This window comes from Stegastes partitus, unplaced genomic scaffold, assembly GCF_000690725.1.
Source record: "Stegastes partitus isolate 25-593 unplaced genomic scaffold, Stegastes_partitus-1.0.2 Scaffold42, whole genome shotgun sequence".
Classification (NCBI taxonomy): Eukaryota; Metazoa; Chordata; class Actinopteri; family Pomacentridae; genus Stegastes; species Stegastes partitus.
The window spans coordinates 1,035,322-1,051,648 of NW_007577773.1; the positions used below are offsets into that span (position 1 = coordinate 1,035,322).

The 16,327-nt window shown below is 41.5% G+C and overlaps 1 protein-coding gene across 1 annotated transcript; it reads right to left on the reverse strand.

The window, feature by feature from the left end:
- Window positions 1–1,513: 1,513 nt before the first annotated feature.
- On the reverse strand, window positions 1,514–4,943 carry lrrtm4l1 (leucine rich repeat transmembrane neuronal 4 like 1). Its single transcript, XM_008304927.1, has 3 exons — window positions 4,913–4,943; window positions 1,894–3,072; window positions 1,514–1,839 (listed from the first exon to the last, which is right to left on the reverse strand). The coding sequence occupies exons 1-3, from the start codon at window positions 4,941–4,943 to the stop codon at window positions 1,514–1,516; spliced, it is 1,536 nt and encodes a 511-aa protein (XP_008303149.1).
- Between the last annotated feature and the right edge of the window lie 11,384 nt (window positions 4,944–16,327).

A 16,327-nucleotide genomic window follows, 5' to 3' on the forward strand; every position in this document is an offset into this window, starting at 1 on the left:
CATTAACAATATTAATTTACTGGTACAAAATCTATAATTTAGAAAAGTCGTTTACTATATAATACAGTACAGAGTTTTAATTAAATGCAGCGTATCGCGGGGAATTCTTGCTGTTCGCTTAAACTGTCTCCAACTGTTTGCAAATCTTTTCCTGAGTGTCACTTGAGTAATATACTGCAACCTCACTCTAATAACATAATGAAATTTTAAACCCAAAGTTAATAAGAGGAATAAATTACGGTGAAGAATGCAGATTTCAGAGTTTTAAGCACTGAAGTAAGAGGTTGAAAAGCTAAGATGACTTACTTTAAGTAGAGGAAACATTTGACACGGGTTTAAATCCCCTTAGATCAGTTTTTTTCCCCATTTTGTTTTGCACTTTTTATGTCTTTTAAAAACTATTTAAGAAATAAAATGTTTTAATCCATTTGGTGTACCATTGGTGAGTAAGTCATAGGTGTTCATCTATTGTTTTGAACAACAGATGAAACCAGTTTTCATTGGGGCGATTGTAATTACCCCGGTTTATAAATATACTCCTTATCACAGCAAAGGGATCCACATCATAAGCTTTGGGATTACAGTGTTGCCTCCCTTCTGTGCAGATTATTATAAATCTCCCCAAGTGAGGAAATTTGCACTGAAGGGCAGTTGCAGGGCAAAGATACACATGACCATTCAGATGACAAACCTCAGACATCTATAAAGGATGTTCCACTTGTGATATATTCCACTTTTACATTTAAGAAAAGGTTCACTTGCTTTGTCAGGTGAAAGCAAAGTCAAATTGTGACTGATCAGAACCAATGCATCAGAACCGTTTTGAATTTGCTGATAATGTTTGTACAAAGAGCATAATTCTGCAATTGTGAATTGGTAGCATCAAATCCTAAACCCAGACAGACACATAAGGTTCTTTGGGCAACATTAATGTATTAGTCCACACACACTTCACCCTCAAACCTCCCCAAAAAACACACAGCACACAAACCAAGCAACTTTTCATAAAACACGTGAGCCATGCCATGCTAATGTGGAGTGGTGTCAACAAATCGGTTAGACAATGTCCAATTATTGTTGGTCTCTTCGGGTCAAAATACCATGAAGAACATTTCCAAAAGTGTCACTTTGAAGGCAAAATTTAGATAATAACACAGAGACAAATGCCGTGCGAAAGAACAGTAATTAAAGCCACACTCAATTAACTTCCGAGAACACAAAGGACTGTATTGTGTTATTGTTATAATGCGGTCTGCTGAACCCATGTTGTAGATTTCTTCTGCGGGATCAGATTAGTTGTTTTCTATTTTCCACTTTGGGGTTCCATTTAAAAGTAAAATTTTAGAATAATTGGACACATCTAACATTTGAAGTCAAGCGTGTTATGAATGAAGAGTCAAGGGTGCTTAACTGTGATTCAAAAGTGTTTTTTTACAGGGCATAAAGGATTTACCTCTCTGTTGAGCCTTGTATTTTGATTTTGAGTTTGTATTTTTAGGGCTGTGGCGCTGAATCATACCTCACACTCCCTGGAGCCAGAAATTGTGCAAGTGCAGGAACCAGTGCCATTGCCCAGCACCTCCAATGCTTCTGGTGTGGCAGCAGGGTTGTAGCTCATGTAATACTCTTGGAGCTGGGAGCTGAGGTTCTGTTCTGGCTCGGGACTCTTTTTGCGACGCTTCCGTCCCACCATGGACCGCTGCTGCAGCAACCTGGTCGCACCTGGGTAGCGCCGCCACAGCACATAGATAATTGTCAAGATTAGGGACATGGTGAAGAAGAGTGCCACACTGCCCACCACCACTTTGTGCAGAGTCATGTGCTCCATCTCAGGGGGTGGTATGTGAGTGGGTCGAGGGCGAACCACTGAGTCTCTAGGGTCTTTGCTCATATGCCCCGGAAAGGTAGGATGAGGAATAGGCCGAGGTCTGAATGGCGGGATAGGACCAAAGGTGTTCGTCGGCGGCAGAGGTGGAGATCCGCTAGTCGGGGCAAAGGTTGGTTCAGCAGTGGCTTCAGAAATGAGCTCCGACATCGGTGAGGGTGTTTCAGTCAGAATGTAATCGGTTTCCTCACAAATACCATGGTTCCTTGTGGCTTCCATGATTTTTTCCCCCTGGAGATACTTTGGGCTGCTGCATATCATAGTGGTGTCCTTGCTGCCCCGAAAATTCCTCAACCAAGCGACAAGGGGGCAAATGCCGGTTCCACAATCCCACATGTTGCCAGCAAGGCTAATCGAGGTCAGTGAGATCCATGCTGACACCGCCTCTTGAGACACATTGGATAGTTTGTTGGATTCCAGGTTTAGGACTTGAAGGTTGGGCAAGCAGTGAAACACAGCTGGGTCCAGTGTCTGGATTTCATTTCCAGAAAGGTCAAGTTTCTGAAGCGTATACCAAGTCCATGGAAGGCCCTGGTTGACCACCCTAATGCGATTCCACTGCAGGTACAGTGATCTCAGGTTGGCTAAGCGTGGAAACAGAAAAAAGTTGATCCGTGAGAACTGGTTATGCTCCAGATGCAACTCCATTAGCTTCTGTAGCCCCAAAAAGGTGGTGCGAGTGAGAGCCTTGATTCGGTTATAGCCCAAATCCAGAAACTCCAAACTTCGGCACTCCAGGAATGCTCGTATTGGGATGTTGGAGAGGCCATTTGAGCGTAGGTGAAGGTTTTGTAGTTTTCGTAACCCGTGGAATTGACCTGGCTGCAGGATTTCCAACTTGTTGTAGGACAAGTCCAGACTGCGAAGGTTGGGAATTCCATGGAATGTTGAATTGTGTAGGGACGTGATCCTGTTGGAGCTCAGTATTAGCTCTTTAAGCCTGCGGACCCCCTGGAACGCTCGACTGTCAACAGCTGAAATCTGATTGTGGTCTAAGTATATCCAGAGAAGCTGGCTGAGGTGAGCAAACTGATACGGTAGCAGGGTATGCAGTTCATTGTAGCGCAGGGAGAGGCCCTGGCAGCCCACCGAGATGTTTTCCGGGACATCTAAAAATCCAGACGAATCACAATGGACAGTTTTTCCTTCACATCGGCAAAAATTGGGGCAAGTGCGCTCACCAAAGCTGAATAGGAGGGGTGCCCGTAAGAGGAGGAGCAGAGGAAAGAGGAGGTGTGTCAATCGCCCATCACACAGCAATGGACCTATGAGGGAATATAAGACAGAAAGATAGAGGAATTTAAGGAAGTGACTGAAGAACAAGTTACATTTCAAGATCTATTTTCAAATAAAGCATGTACAAAACTGAAATTCAGCATTCTGTCAAACCAAAAGGAATCAACAGATATACAATGCGAGGGATAATTTAAAGGTAACTTTGTTAAATAGTACCGGAAGAGCTGAATTACATGGATGGAAAAACTGAAATTCAAAGGAAAAGCTGAATGCATGTGCTGAAAAGACCTGAATGTGAAATCTGTTGTAATAGAAGATACAGATGTCAATTATTTGCTCCTCTTATGTTTAATGAAAAATTACATATCAGCATGGTCTCACTAGGGACAGTCTGTCTTCTCTTCTTATTATCACCAACAATGGTGAGGACCATATGTTCAGAGTCAAAATTTGGGAGACATAATCTTGTAAATACTGACTTTTGCGAAAATTACCTCCACACTGATGCAACTGGAACAATAGCTGCTGCCTAAAAGTGGTTTTTCAGCTCCTTCATTTGCTACGGCTGCTTTATTCCTGAAGCACTAAAGCAAGAATCTTGACTGTGCATCTTTGCATCCTTTCTAGTCTTCCTGTCACACAGGTCATGACACTGGTTTCCACTAAAGTGCACTTATTGAGAAGTAGCTCTCTTCAAGCATATTAATATTCTGCACACAGACTTCTCATGAATGCTGAACATCTGGATAAACATCCTACACATCTGTTAAGGTTATGAACCTGGGAGGCTCACTGCTTAATTGTAGAGTAGCAACGATTCAATGGATGATGAGAAAAGATTCTTTTAATTTTTTTTAGTTTTGAAGGTTTGCCACGATTTGCAAAGACTCGTATGACCCTGAGTTTATTTGAAAAACAAACTCAGGCACACTTTGTTTTTGTAAAAGAAAAAATCTTCCACAAAATCTACTTGAGATAAGCTCAGTCTGCACCGTTGTCTGCACCTTTTCTCGGAAATGCATGAAAGAACTCACAATATTCCACAAACTGGTATGGCATACCACAAACTGGTATGTCTGCATTTATTACACAAAAGTTAGGTGTAACAGCAGTGCAATACTCCCAAAGACTCAAGAGTTAAAGACTTCAATCTTTAAGCATTTTTTTTTTTCAAAATTTTGAGAATCATACTGCACTGTACTCAGAAAAGGGTCTCAAGAACTTAATGCCTCTTCAGATTCTTTCTGTCAAAAATTAAGAGGATCTATTTATGATTTAGATTATACTGTCAAGTATGTCAGGGCTTGAGCTCCATACTTGATCAAGCAACCCCTAATTATCTAATTTGGTTGTTGTCCTGTTAATTATAAAAATCACTTTTCAGCACTGTATCACGTACTGTGTCATTCTACGGCGATGACACAGTCCTTTATCATAGTGGTCAGTTATTAAACTGGCCTTGGCACAACTGCAGCTTTGGACTGACAATTTTAGTTTTTCTTTCAAAACAGGAGCAACAGATAATCTCTACTAATCTTTGCTGTCAATCTTGAATGGAGCCTCTATTGCACTTGTCTATGAATATAAATACTTTGTTGTTTGGATCAATGGCGACCTTAACCTCCATGCAAATGTCTGTCAGATTTGCGAAGCTGCTCTTGGACTTTGGCCTGTTTCTATACATAGTCCTGCGATTTTTTTTGGACAGCAGAGCAAGACAACCATGCAGGCTAGGATTTTTATGGGCAAAGAGTACAACATTCTTCACTTGCGCTTGATGTAAACACCTTCAAATTAAAGCTGACAGCCAGACCTTTAACATTACAGGCGGGTTTGATTTCAGATTCTACATGCTGCGGTACAAAGTCCATGTTAAAAGATATGTCACTGTTGTAATACGTTCTGACTACACCATATGTCAAGGGACACATCAAGGGCTCTGTTCGGGTCTCAGTCAGTTCAGGCTAAGGACATTCATATCGCACAACAAAGCTCCATTCATGTCTTAGTACGTCGCCTCAGCTGTCTACTCTCATGTTCGGCGACAGATTTGACAAATCAATGAGTAAACTGTGAGGGATTACTGCAGAAAGGTAATTCCATGGTAAACACCTTCTTTTTTTTTAACAGTGTATTTTTATGACATTATTAAATGGAAGTTGACAGGCCCTTGTGTCTTCAGTTTAGCTGACGTTTTTCCCTTTCTTTCTGCATAACAAATATTTTCCTCTTTTCTTTTAAAGTGCAGTTTTTCCACAAGCTTAAGGCTACAAGTCTCCTCATGTATTATGCATACACAAAGAATACCTTCACCTATCTCCGCTCACATGGGTTGCTAAAGTGAGACAGCACATATTGACAGAGCAAGGAAATAATATTCATCACATTAGCATTAAACATTAGCATTAATTTGTGCATGCCTAAATATAACTTGTAAACGGTTGACTTAATGTTGGCTTCTGACAGAACTGCGCTCAGATGGAGATGATTGCAGGTAGGACAAACACATTTGTACTGCTACACTAGCGAGGACCCTGACTGACGCAATACATTCCTTCGCAAAATAGTCCTTCCAAGGAGTCAGAATAAAAAATAATAAAAATGTCCTCGCTCTCAAGGTCCTAAATGAAAATAAATCTTCACAAGATCAGAAATAAAGGAGCACACGCACACACACTCTGAATGTTCTGATTTGGTTTGTACATGCATAGGAAGGTATTGTTTGACTTTGGACAAGGTTTGGAAAGTGACAGCGAGCGAATGACCTGAATACCAAAACAGAAATGCATCATATTACTGGTAGGATGAGCAGCTCTGTATACATGAGGTTGGGAAAGAATATTTTGGACACACAGATTGGACAGGCATTATGAAAGGTGCATAGACAGAGGGAGACAATAATGACGACGGCAAACCCTTACGAATTGAAGATGCAAGTCATGTGCTGCACATTGTAATCACCGTAAATATATTAACACTGACAAGTCCCCAGAAAGCTGTAAATGAATAGTATATAAACGGTTGTGCAATGACTCTTGTAATTGTTCATTACTAGCTTAAATATGAAGTGGAGCTTTGATATAAAGTAAAGTTCCAGGACTGATGCATTATGTGTTCAGTAAATCACTTGTTATTTCTGTGTGCTGAATTGCTCTTGTAAGCTGCGAGCTAACAAAAATAAACTGCAGAAAATCCCTCCATTGTGTGGCATATGGTAGGCAGAAAGCATTATTATGCATCATTATACCACGACTTGGAGGTTGTCACACAGCACAGTGACAATTTCATGCTAAAATGGGTTGCAAACATGCACTGTCTCACATGATCTGCAATCCCAAACCGCTACACCTCAGTAACAGCAGGTAGCTCTTGACTTTCTTGTGTTTTTAAAAAAAAAAGACTATATTTTACCAGCGTCTGAATATTTGTGCACAGTGTTGCCATTGTCTTCTTTGCAGGAATCGCATGATAGTAGGAGTAGAACAGCGTGCAGAGGTTGTTCTGGGGCTTGCATCGCTCTACTCTGTTACATGTGATAACGTGGTTGTAATTTACTACACTAATTCATGTGTACCATGAATTACTGTGCATGCAGTAGAGCATACAGTAGCACAGTCTTAATGGCTCTGCTCTAATGACAATTACCTGGTGGCTACTAGAAAGCACTCAGAGAGCCTATCACGTGCCTCCTCCGAGACTGCATAAACTTAAGTGTGTTATTTGAATGAAATGTCAAGAAATTACTCATCTGCTTCTGAATAGCTGAGAGTTAGACAATCTTGGGCGACTTTCTTTCAAGGTTTCTGTCTAGTTGCAATAATTCTTCCAACTTTCTACCAATCTATTATGAACCCTGTGACTGTTAATATAAAATATACATATTTATATAGTGTGTTATAGACAAATCCTGCTGAATTAAAACCAAACGCCGTGTTGCCGAAAACTTTGCTTATAGTACCAAAGAAGAGACACTTTCAAGAATGAGGGTGTCCATGAATATGCAAGAATGTCAGTAAGGAAGTAGAGCAGCAGAAGGGGAGGGAAAAAAAAGGAATAGAGGTGAATGAGGTCTACGGCAGTGAGTGTACGAAAATGAATGAAGACACACACAATGTGGAAATGTGCGCTATAAATAAATCCCTCCAATCCTCAGAGCAAAAGACTCGCCGCCGCCGCTCCCATCACCTCCAATAACGACTCTGTGAACTCGCCGAGCATCCATCGCGCTGCACACAACCATCACTTTTCCCTAAATGATAATCCCATTGGAGCATTTCAAAGGTCTGTTGTGGAGCCTCGAGGGGGGAAAAAACTTCACTGTGTCATATCACTAAAAACTACATTTGGGATTTTGCCTGCGCGCGCCCCCCCGAAAAGAAAACAGATGGGGCTCGCTCACATGCATTTCGGATGGTAGAAAAACTCCAGGCTGTATTGCCACAGCCACAAACACTCTGCCACTGGCTCATTGACGCCTCCGCTTGACAGCATCTTTAATTAGCGCACATTGGTTGCAGCATGGATTTCTGCGTAGACAGAACAGTAATAAAAAACCCACCGGACATGTGTACACTGGGTTCCCATGGGAAGCCTTACACGGCAGAATGAAGAGAGATATTTACTCAGCACAGATTGATTAACCGATCATTAAGTGTGCTGTTACGCGGAGGCAACACTCTTAGGCGTTGTACACAATCCTACACTGTGTAAAAATATCGGGTGCCACACTTAAAACCGGAAAACACATGAGGATTTGAAAGTCGTTAATGGAAAAGGGGTAAAAATTTAGAGGAGCCAGAAACTGATACAAAGAAAAAGCCTAAGTCTGAACAACATACGGCAACCACAGTTCAGGCGGTATTTAATCTGTTCCTCCTCAGAGCAGATTTGATCTAAAACGGTAAGCTACACACATCTGTTTACCTGCTCTGTCTTCTTAGTAGAGCGTGACCAATCGCAGCCAGAGGCTTTTGAGAGATTGCGGATCTCGCAGAAGTTAAATCTTGGAGATTTGAACAACACCAGCACAGTGGAGCGACGCCAAAGTTGATGTTAGTGCAATTATCACGAAAGTAAATCTTCTCAACTGTGTTCCCTATTTTAACAGGAAGTACGAGGAGCAGTGGAAGGACTTGGGAGTGTTCGGACAGGAAGTGACATCGTTTGAGACAAATTCTGTTCGACTCTTATCAGAAGCCAAGAAAAGGTCTGTACGACTTCTTCCATGTATGCATTATGTAAACATTGGTGATGAAAACTATGAGAAACTGTGTTTTTTGACAAACGGATAAAAAAATACCTTTTAAAAACAAGAATTACAACACAATGTATTACAATTTTCATCAACAAATACAAACTAAATGATAATATGAAAGTCACACAAATAGACCAATGAGCCAGTTTTACTATTTTTATAAGTTTTAGAGCAAAATCTTTTTGACTTCTGAGCCTAAAGACCACCAGCGGGTTTGAAAGACATGTTACGTCTAATCCACTGTGTTATGCCATTCCATTCTAACACGTAATCAAATCTAAGCGTAAAATCATAGTAGTTCATCTCAGTTACTCAATTCTATAGGTGTCCTTTAAGATTTTGCTGAAAATTAACCCTTTCAAGTGACTTTACTCTGTAAAAAGCAGAACATTTAACAGTCTTCAGTGCAACCTTGAAGCCATTAGTGACAGACTTGTGGTCTGAACTTCACTGAACTGCAGGCAGTGTTTACACCGAGCAGCTCAGAGACAAGTACAGAAACAAATTAAACATGGAAGAAGTAAAATATCTGAGATTTCCAGTATTGGTCACACCTGAGGGCAGTTGGAAAAATGCTGTACATGTTGATTCCAGGTTTATTATCAATTTTTGTAGGATAAATAATCAAGCAGTGTCGACTTTATTGTTTCCTCTTCCTGTCTTTACACCTTTGTTATGCTGCACATTTTTGAGTTCTTTCTCCTTCTATTCATGGTTTCTCCAGAGGTGCAGGACTTTATTATCGCAGTGAAAAACGAGCCCACAGTGAATAAAAACACCAGGAAACTGCCTGACCTGCATGTGCATGTGGATTCACACAGTGAAGGATCTTGTTTCGAACTGATTTATTTACTGGACCTGATGCGCGACTATTAATAAGAAGCATCTTTCATTCTGTAATGCTCCGTCTTTGTCCCAGGTGTTATTTAGCTGCAAAACAGCTGAGACAAACCACAAAAAGATACAGACAGCATGGCAACTTTTAAACAGCTAAGGTTATTAAAGCATATCTAATTAACTGCTGTTCATTGCTTTCGCTGTGGCAGTTTTGTGTTGCTATGAGAACGAACGGGTGTATTCCAGGATTAATGTCAGCAGTCAATAACCTAAATCATCCTCCAGATGTTCTCTGAGGAAATATCTCCACTCTGTCTGATGTTTTACCTTCTGGTCTGAAAATAAACCCAGACAGTGGACAATATTTTCGTGAACAAACGAGTGAAACGAGTGATTTTCCACTCTGTAGCAGCGACAGAACCGGTGGCTCTGGCGAGGAGAGTCGGCCTGTTGTACTGCAGCAGAGCAGAGTGACACGGACACTGTGTGAGAGAAGTAAACAGGCGCCTTTTTCCACTAAGTTTGTGAGAGATGAGAATGAAACCTGTAACCATGAGGAATGCACTCAATAAAGATGGTGACAGCTGGAGCCTCACAATGCGCAGAGGGCAGAAAAACTAACAACACATGACAGAAAAATGCTCAGAAGTTTTTCAGCGACTAAAACCAGACTAGAACGTCTTTTGTGTTTGTTATATCCCAGCTCAGCCAGAGCTACCAGAGGCAACACAAAGCCATTTGTTTTCAGCTTGGTAAAGTTCTTTATTGCTGAGTAATTTAATAAATGAAGCCAGGAGGCTGCTGAACGTGTGAAAGAAGTCGGCGATGCTCCCTATTAAAGCAAAAACAATGGCAGCAGCACTGCGATGCCTGGTGTGTTTCCCAAAAAAAAACAACAACAACAACTAATCGTGTTCGTATGACTGCGCAGAATGGAAGCCTGGCCCTGTTCCCAGACAGTTGAACGAAAGCCTCAGTACAACAACTAGGGTCAAGCTACTAGTACCGGCTAGCAAACGAGCACGGAAACAAGAGGCGCGGTGGAGAGTTGCCCACAATAAATCACGGCCACATTGAGCGATGTCAGTTCTGAGTTTGAACAGGGCGACGGCAGAGATGCAGGTTGGCTGATCGGTGAGCTGGACCTTCCAATTAGAGTCAAGCATTGCCAGGAGGCAGAGTGAGTTGTGTGTAATTCAAAGGACCAATTACGGATGCTGGGCTGCACAACAGAATGCACATATGAGGAAAATAGTCAGAAATGGTGATATCCAAAGCTTTAATATCCATTGTAGTAGAGCAGGCTGATATGGGCCAAAAATATTTGTCACGACATAAATGAGAAAATTTGCAATAACGATATAACTGACGATTTAACTGCACAACTTTATTGGTGCAAATAAAAAAAAAAAGAGAATAATTTCTTTTCCATTTAGCAAGCAGCTGTTTTTGATGTGCATTAAAGCTATAGTGTACCAAAATCAATAGTTCACAAGTTGTAAATTTCTTGCTGACAATTTGTTTAATCTGGTGGTGGGTGAATATTCGGACCGACGGGGTGGAAGTGGGCGGGATGCACAGGCAGTACTTGGCTACTAATGCCAGTGTAGGATAGCAGTCAGTTCTGTTTTCACCATCGGGGAGGGTAGCGGCGGGTGGCGGGCGAATATTCAGATCTCAAAATTGCTATGCGGACACCACAACGACCGAATATTCCGATATTTGGGTCCAGACCGACTGTGTAGGTTGATGCGCTACACTCGCCGCCCTCCTCCTCGGTCGCCACCATGCTTCTCGCTCCATGTGCATTAGACAAGACAAAAACAACGGCACTGCATATGTGCGTTTCACTCAAATTTTAGCGCAATGTTTCAGTTTCATTTCATCCCCTGACATGTCACTGGTATTACCGTCCCCAGTATGATATGGCCCAGCTCTACATTGTAGTCAGGAAACTAAGACTAAAACTAAATGAAAATCTGGTGCCCAAATTTGCATTGAATTTATTTGTATTAAGTTTATTTAACACAGTTTTTTTTGTAACACCTGATTGTAGCTCTGATTTACGCTGCAGCTCCTGTTGGTATAACCCTATGCATTGCACCTGAGTGGACCGGTGCTCTTAGTGAAGACGTATGGTTGTAAGTTGAAGCAAACTGGGGCAGATTGCAGTTTCTTTTTTCCTTCCCATGCAGCAATAAATGCTTCAATTTGCATCTAAAAAAAAAAAGCAATTGCAGACAATAAATATCAATTAAAGAACAAGTTCTGTGTTCCGGCATCCCCGGAGCTCAACTACTCCCCTGACTAGGAGTAGTTTGCTGAAAGTTAGACTCGAATCTACGCACTAAATGTCAACTAAAATGGGCTCTTCAAGGGAGCAAACCAGCAAAAGTATAATACCCGAAAATATATCTTTCCCCCAATTACCTCACCTATAGGGTCAGGTTCCCATGGAAACCATTACAAAATCCCCATAAAAGTGAAACTGCTCCCCTCCTCCCCCTCCCCTCAGGACAGAGAGGGTTCTGGCAGACCCAGCAGAGTCAGCTGTCGTCTTCCCTGGCGGCGCGACAAGTTGATATTTCATTTGAATGCACGGTGCTCTGAGCACTGATGCAAAGGCTATTACCCAGAGTGCCCAAGTGGCTTGGCCAACAGTGCTAAGGCCGAACGCCGGGGCACTTCAAAGAAATGAAAAGTGTGCAAGAAAACAAAATATATCTACTATTTCTTATTAAATGGTCTACTGTACCACAGGTTATACACATTAAATTGAAAAGGGTGCGCCACGGCAGCTTTTAAAGGTTATTGACTAGCGGAAAAGTAAGATCAACTTTTTAGCTTTCGAGATTTTTCGCATCTCGAGCTTCTTTCTTTTCCTTACGTGCTGCATGTTTGATGGCGCCTTTTCTCCCATCTCTGTGTCAGATCTGCTTAAAAATGCATGCGAGCTTAAAATTAACAAGTGTCCAACAATTACAGCCAACTTAAAGCGTCAGACTTGTTTCTATCCGCCTCCCCCCTTCCACAGCTCCCCGGCTGCTCTGACACACTGGAGCCAAGGGTTTTAAAAGTGTGTGATGTGCGATCGAGCTTAGGCAAGCAAAATTCTAGGGCACTACAGCATGTGTGATATATTACATTATTGAGTGTGTTCACTCAGATTTAAGGCACATAAAATTAAAAATACTTTCAGGGCACAGAAGTACGTGACATATTACCAGTCACGGGGGCCCATCATGCAACGGTGATTAATTGGACACACTGGCATTACAATATTGAAATGAAGTACCTTTTACACACTTTAAACCCATTATTTTACGCCCATTAATTTGAAAATTGGAGTCCGTCGTAATTTCAACTCACAGCAAAAGCAGGAAGCAGTTAAAAAAAAGAAAAAAAAACAGCTGATTTATGATAAAAGCTTATTTTACTACTACTGGAGCTGCACATACATGCGGGAATGGGAGGAGGCAGCCGGTCCTAAGCACACACTGCGCAGCACATCAGGAGGCAAGATATATGGAAAAAAGTGCGGCTTAGCTGGTTAATATCACCGCGGTAATGGCAAAATACAGCTTAAATGGGGCAGCGTCCATTAAAAATTGAAATGAAATGAGCAGTCAATTTTATTAACACAATTATTCTGTCTGGATTTGTGGAGGATGGAGTAACAGAGGGTCTGGCGAGTCCACATCCTGCTGGAGCAGAACAGCAGGAAAAAAAAAAAAAGAAAGAAAGAAGGGAATGAAGACAGACAGAGCTGCTGCTGCTGGCCTGTGGTTGCATGCAAGTGCTTGGGCTAATTGAGAAAGATTACATGCAACTCCTGCAGCCAACACGCACTGAAAAATGAGCCTTTCTTGTCGTATGTAGCGTTTGTGCAGCTGAATGGTGAACAACCACTTCCAGACTGCTAAACTTTGCCTGTCTGCCTAAACTTTTCTTGGTCTTTCACATCTTGTCTTGACTTCTGCAGTCCCCCTTAATTGCAGAATCCTTAATAACGTGTCAGACAATAGGAATTGCAAGCTGGAAGCACTTTGATATCCTCTTGTAGCCTTTTGTTGCTTCGCGGGCATCAATTACATTCATTTGCAGGTCAGTCGCTCATAGTCGCCCCTGGTTGCTCTGAATTATCATCTAAGAATGCATCAAGCTCAGGAACTGCTTGCTGACAATTAATGACAATTCTTCAACTGCCTTCCGTCTCCTAACGGGCCTTGATGTATGATGCATTAATGTTTAAAAAAAAAACTTGTGTATTTGCTGCAGGGGTTGCATTTACTTCTTTTCGCTATTAAAATACAAAATATGTTTTTTTGTACTTCGGGGAGCACAAACTCTTGCCCACACCTGTAAACAATCACTGCTAAAAAGATCTAACACTGTGACTAGGACTATCGATCTGCTAATTCCGAGCGTAACCAGTCCAGATCAATGGGATTTGCCAACATATGCTGTATAGAATTCGTATTTATCCAGAAGAGAAACTGCCTGTAACGAACGTCGCCTTCTCACTGTAAATGCAGTGCAGCGCTGCTGGCCGCCGTTTCTATTGATCAGAGCGTCTATCATTCTCATTTACACCACGGCCGCTGAAGAATTGTTGATTCTGAGCGGCTGGCAGGGGGAGAATAACTTCTGGTACAACCACAGAAGATGTAGGTGTTCGTTAGTGCACCTAAATGAACTTGCGTGTGTTGAATTGTCGGTAATGACGGCAACAGTGAGGCTGAGCTGAAGGGCTTTGAGCTGTAGGGTTATAATTAATGGCTGCGTAGGGAAAACCAGGCGAGCTATATTTTAAATCTGCTTGTGGTGGACTTCCTAATACCACAAGGCTAATGTAACACAAACCTTTAACGTAGTTACACAAGTGGGAGCAGCTTGTTCTTCTGATTAGTTCACCATACTGACAGAAGAAGGTCTCCCACTAATTTTCAGAGAGTTTGAGCATGTTTGTCGTTGACATCTGAGCATTTCGGCGGCTTGTAATTAGATTTTTTTTACCGTACTTGCTCCTTGATCAATGAGCTGCACGTGTAAACACCCAAATCCAATCATGTGTTATCTGAATAATCCGTCTTCATGAACAAATCACCATTTTTTAAGCATGCAAGCAACTCTAGAAGCTGTTATCTGACTTTTTTCTAGCTAACAAAGATAAGATTGTCAATATTTGACACTATATTTATGTCTATTTTGATGATTGGATCCAGAATCTATAGTGAATATCCTCCGTCTATCTACATCCATCAGTCCATTTAAATATTCATCGATAACAGACCAATATATGATGGACAAATAGACTCGAATGCGTACATATCCATCCATCTATGATAAAGACGGATACACAGATGTATACGTCAACTATCATGGATGGAAGAAGATTGATGGATACATACTTTCCATATATATCCATCAATGTCAGGATCAATCTTTCCATGTGTGATAGATGGATGGATAGATTGATAGCTGTGTGGATATTAATCACAGATGGATCCAAAAACAGCATCCTCCGACAGTAAATGTGGAATTGCACTGAAATAATTGGCTTAAAGGTTCTTTTCTTGCAACTTTTACAACTAATCAATCATTTCACTTCTGCAATGTTCGGTGGAATCATAGCTGCCAAGAACAAACAGCAGGCCCTAGGAACAGGCGTCGATGTGCAGCCGAGCTGTGCATGTTGCTTGTATATAGAAAGGATTATTCTGACTCTATTATTTTTGAAATTATTTAGCCAAGACTGTGTTAGGTTGTGCCCCGCTCTCCCAAATCAGCAAACACTAAGAAGACAAAAAGGAAAAAAAGAGAAAGAGGACTTTTGCTTTGCGAGCTGCAGTGAAACCAGCAGCCTGTGGGTCTGAGGGACCGCTGGAGGGGATCGCAGAAAGTAAATGTAACTAAATCCCCCCGAAAAATAAAGAAATTAGGAGAAGCTTCCACTAGAGTGTGACAGGGAACAAGGAAGTGCAACAGAAGGCTAACAACTCCGAATGTGTGTGACATACAGATAGCGGCAGGGAGGAAGAGGGAGGTAACCTCTGCACGAGTGCCAGAAAAATCACTATGACATTATCTCAGCTGGAGTGAGAGTGTTTCTAATGGGAGGAAGGACTGGGCGCGATTCTGTGTCGCTGCAGTATGTGCAATACTATGAGTATGTGCTTTACAATGTATATGAAGTAGGGCTGGACAATTGATCGAATTTCAATTTTGGCTTCTCTCGATCACAAAAACGTTCAAATCGAAGATAAACGATTGTTTTGCCGTGACGTGCATGTGAATTCCTGAGCACCTTGAACGCACCGGTCTTATGCGTAGGCGCCGCAAGCCAGAAACAATTAAGAAAAACAGTAGCTTCTAGTTGACAAGAAAGGGAGAATATCATCTCTGATATGGAAACATTTTGGTTTCAAGTTCTCGGACGTGGAGCAGACGGAAATTGTTTGCAAAATTTGTCAAGTCTGCTCCCCACGACAATACGACCAGTCTATACAACCACTTAAAGTTTCATCATAAACTGGTTGATGACCAACTGCTAATGGAGCAGAAGCAGCAAAAACAGTGCAAGCGAGTCGGCTTCAGCCAAACTGGCCACAGGAAATACCTGATCCTCACCACAAGGGCTGCATCAGAGCGGGTGTTTAGCTCAGGTGGAAACGTTGTCTCCTGCCTGGAATCATTACAGCCAGACCAAGTGAACAGTCTTGAGTTTGTAAGAGGCAGCTTGCAGGAAGCCGGGCTGAGGGTGTATCTGACTATGTGACCATTGAAAAACCTTCAAAGAATATTTTTGGAGCCTTTTATTTTGGTTCTGTTATTGGTGTTTTTTGCATGTTGCAAGTTTTGGAAGTTTGGAAGTCGGCTATTCATTTTTTGTAATTTTATATTTTTGCATATTGCTATTGTTATTTTAATTTGTTGTTGTTGGTGTTTGCTTGTTGCTAGTTTATTTCTGGTTGGTTTTTGAAGTTATATTTAAAGTTGAGTTTTGGTGGTTAAATAGACTATTTTCTTCTCAAATAAATGAACAATCATGTTTATTAGTTGTGATTTTAACATCAATCAAAAATAATCGTGTTTATTGTTTTTGCCATGCTGCA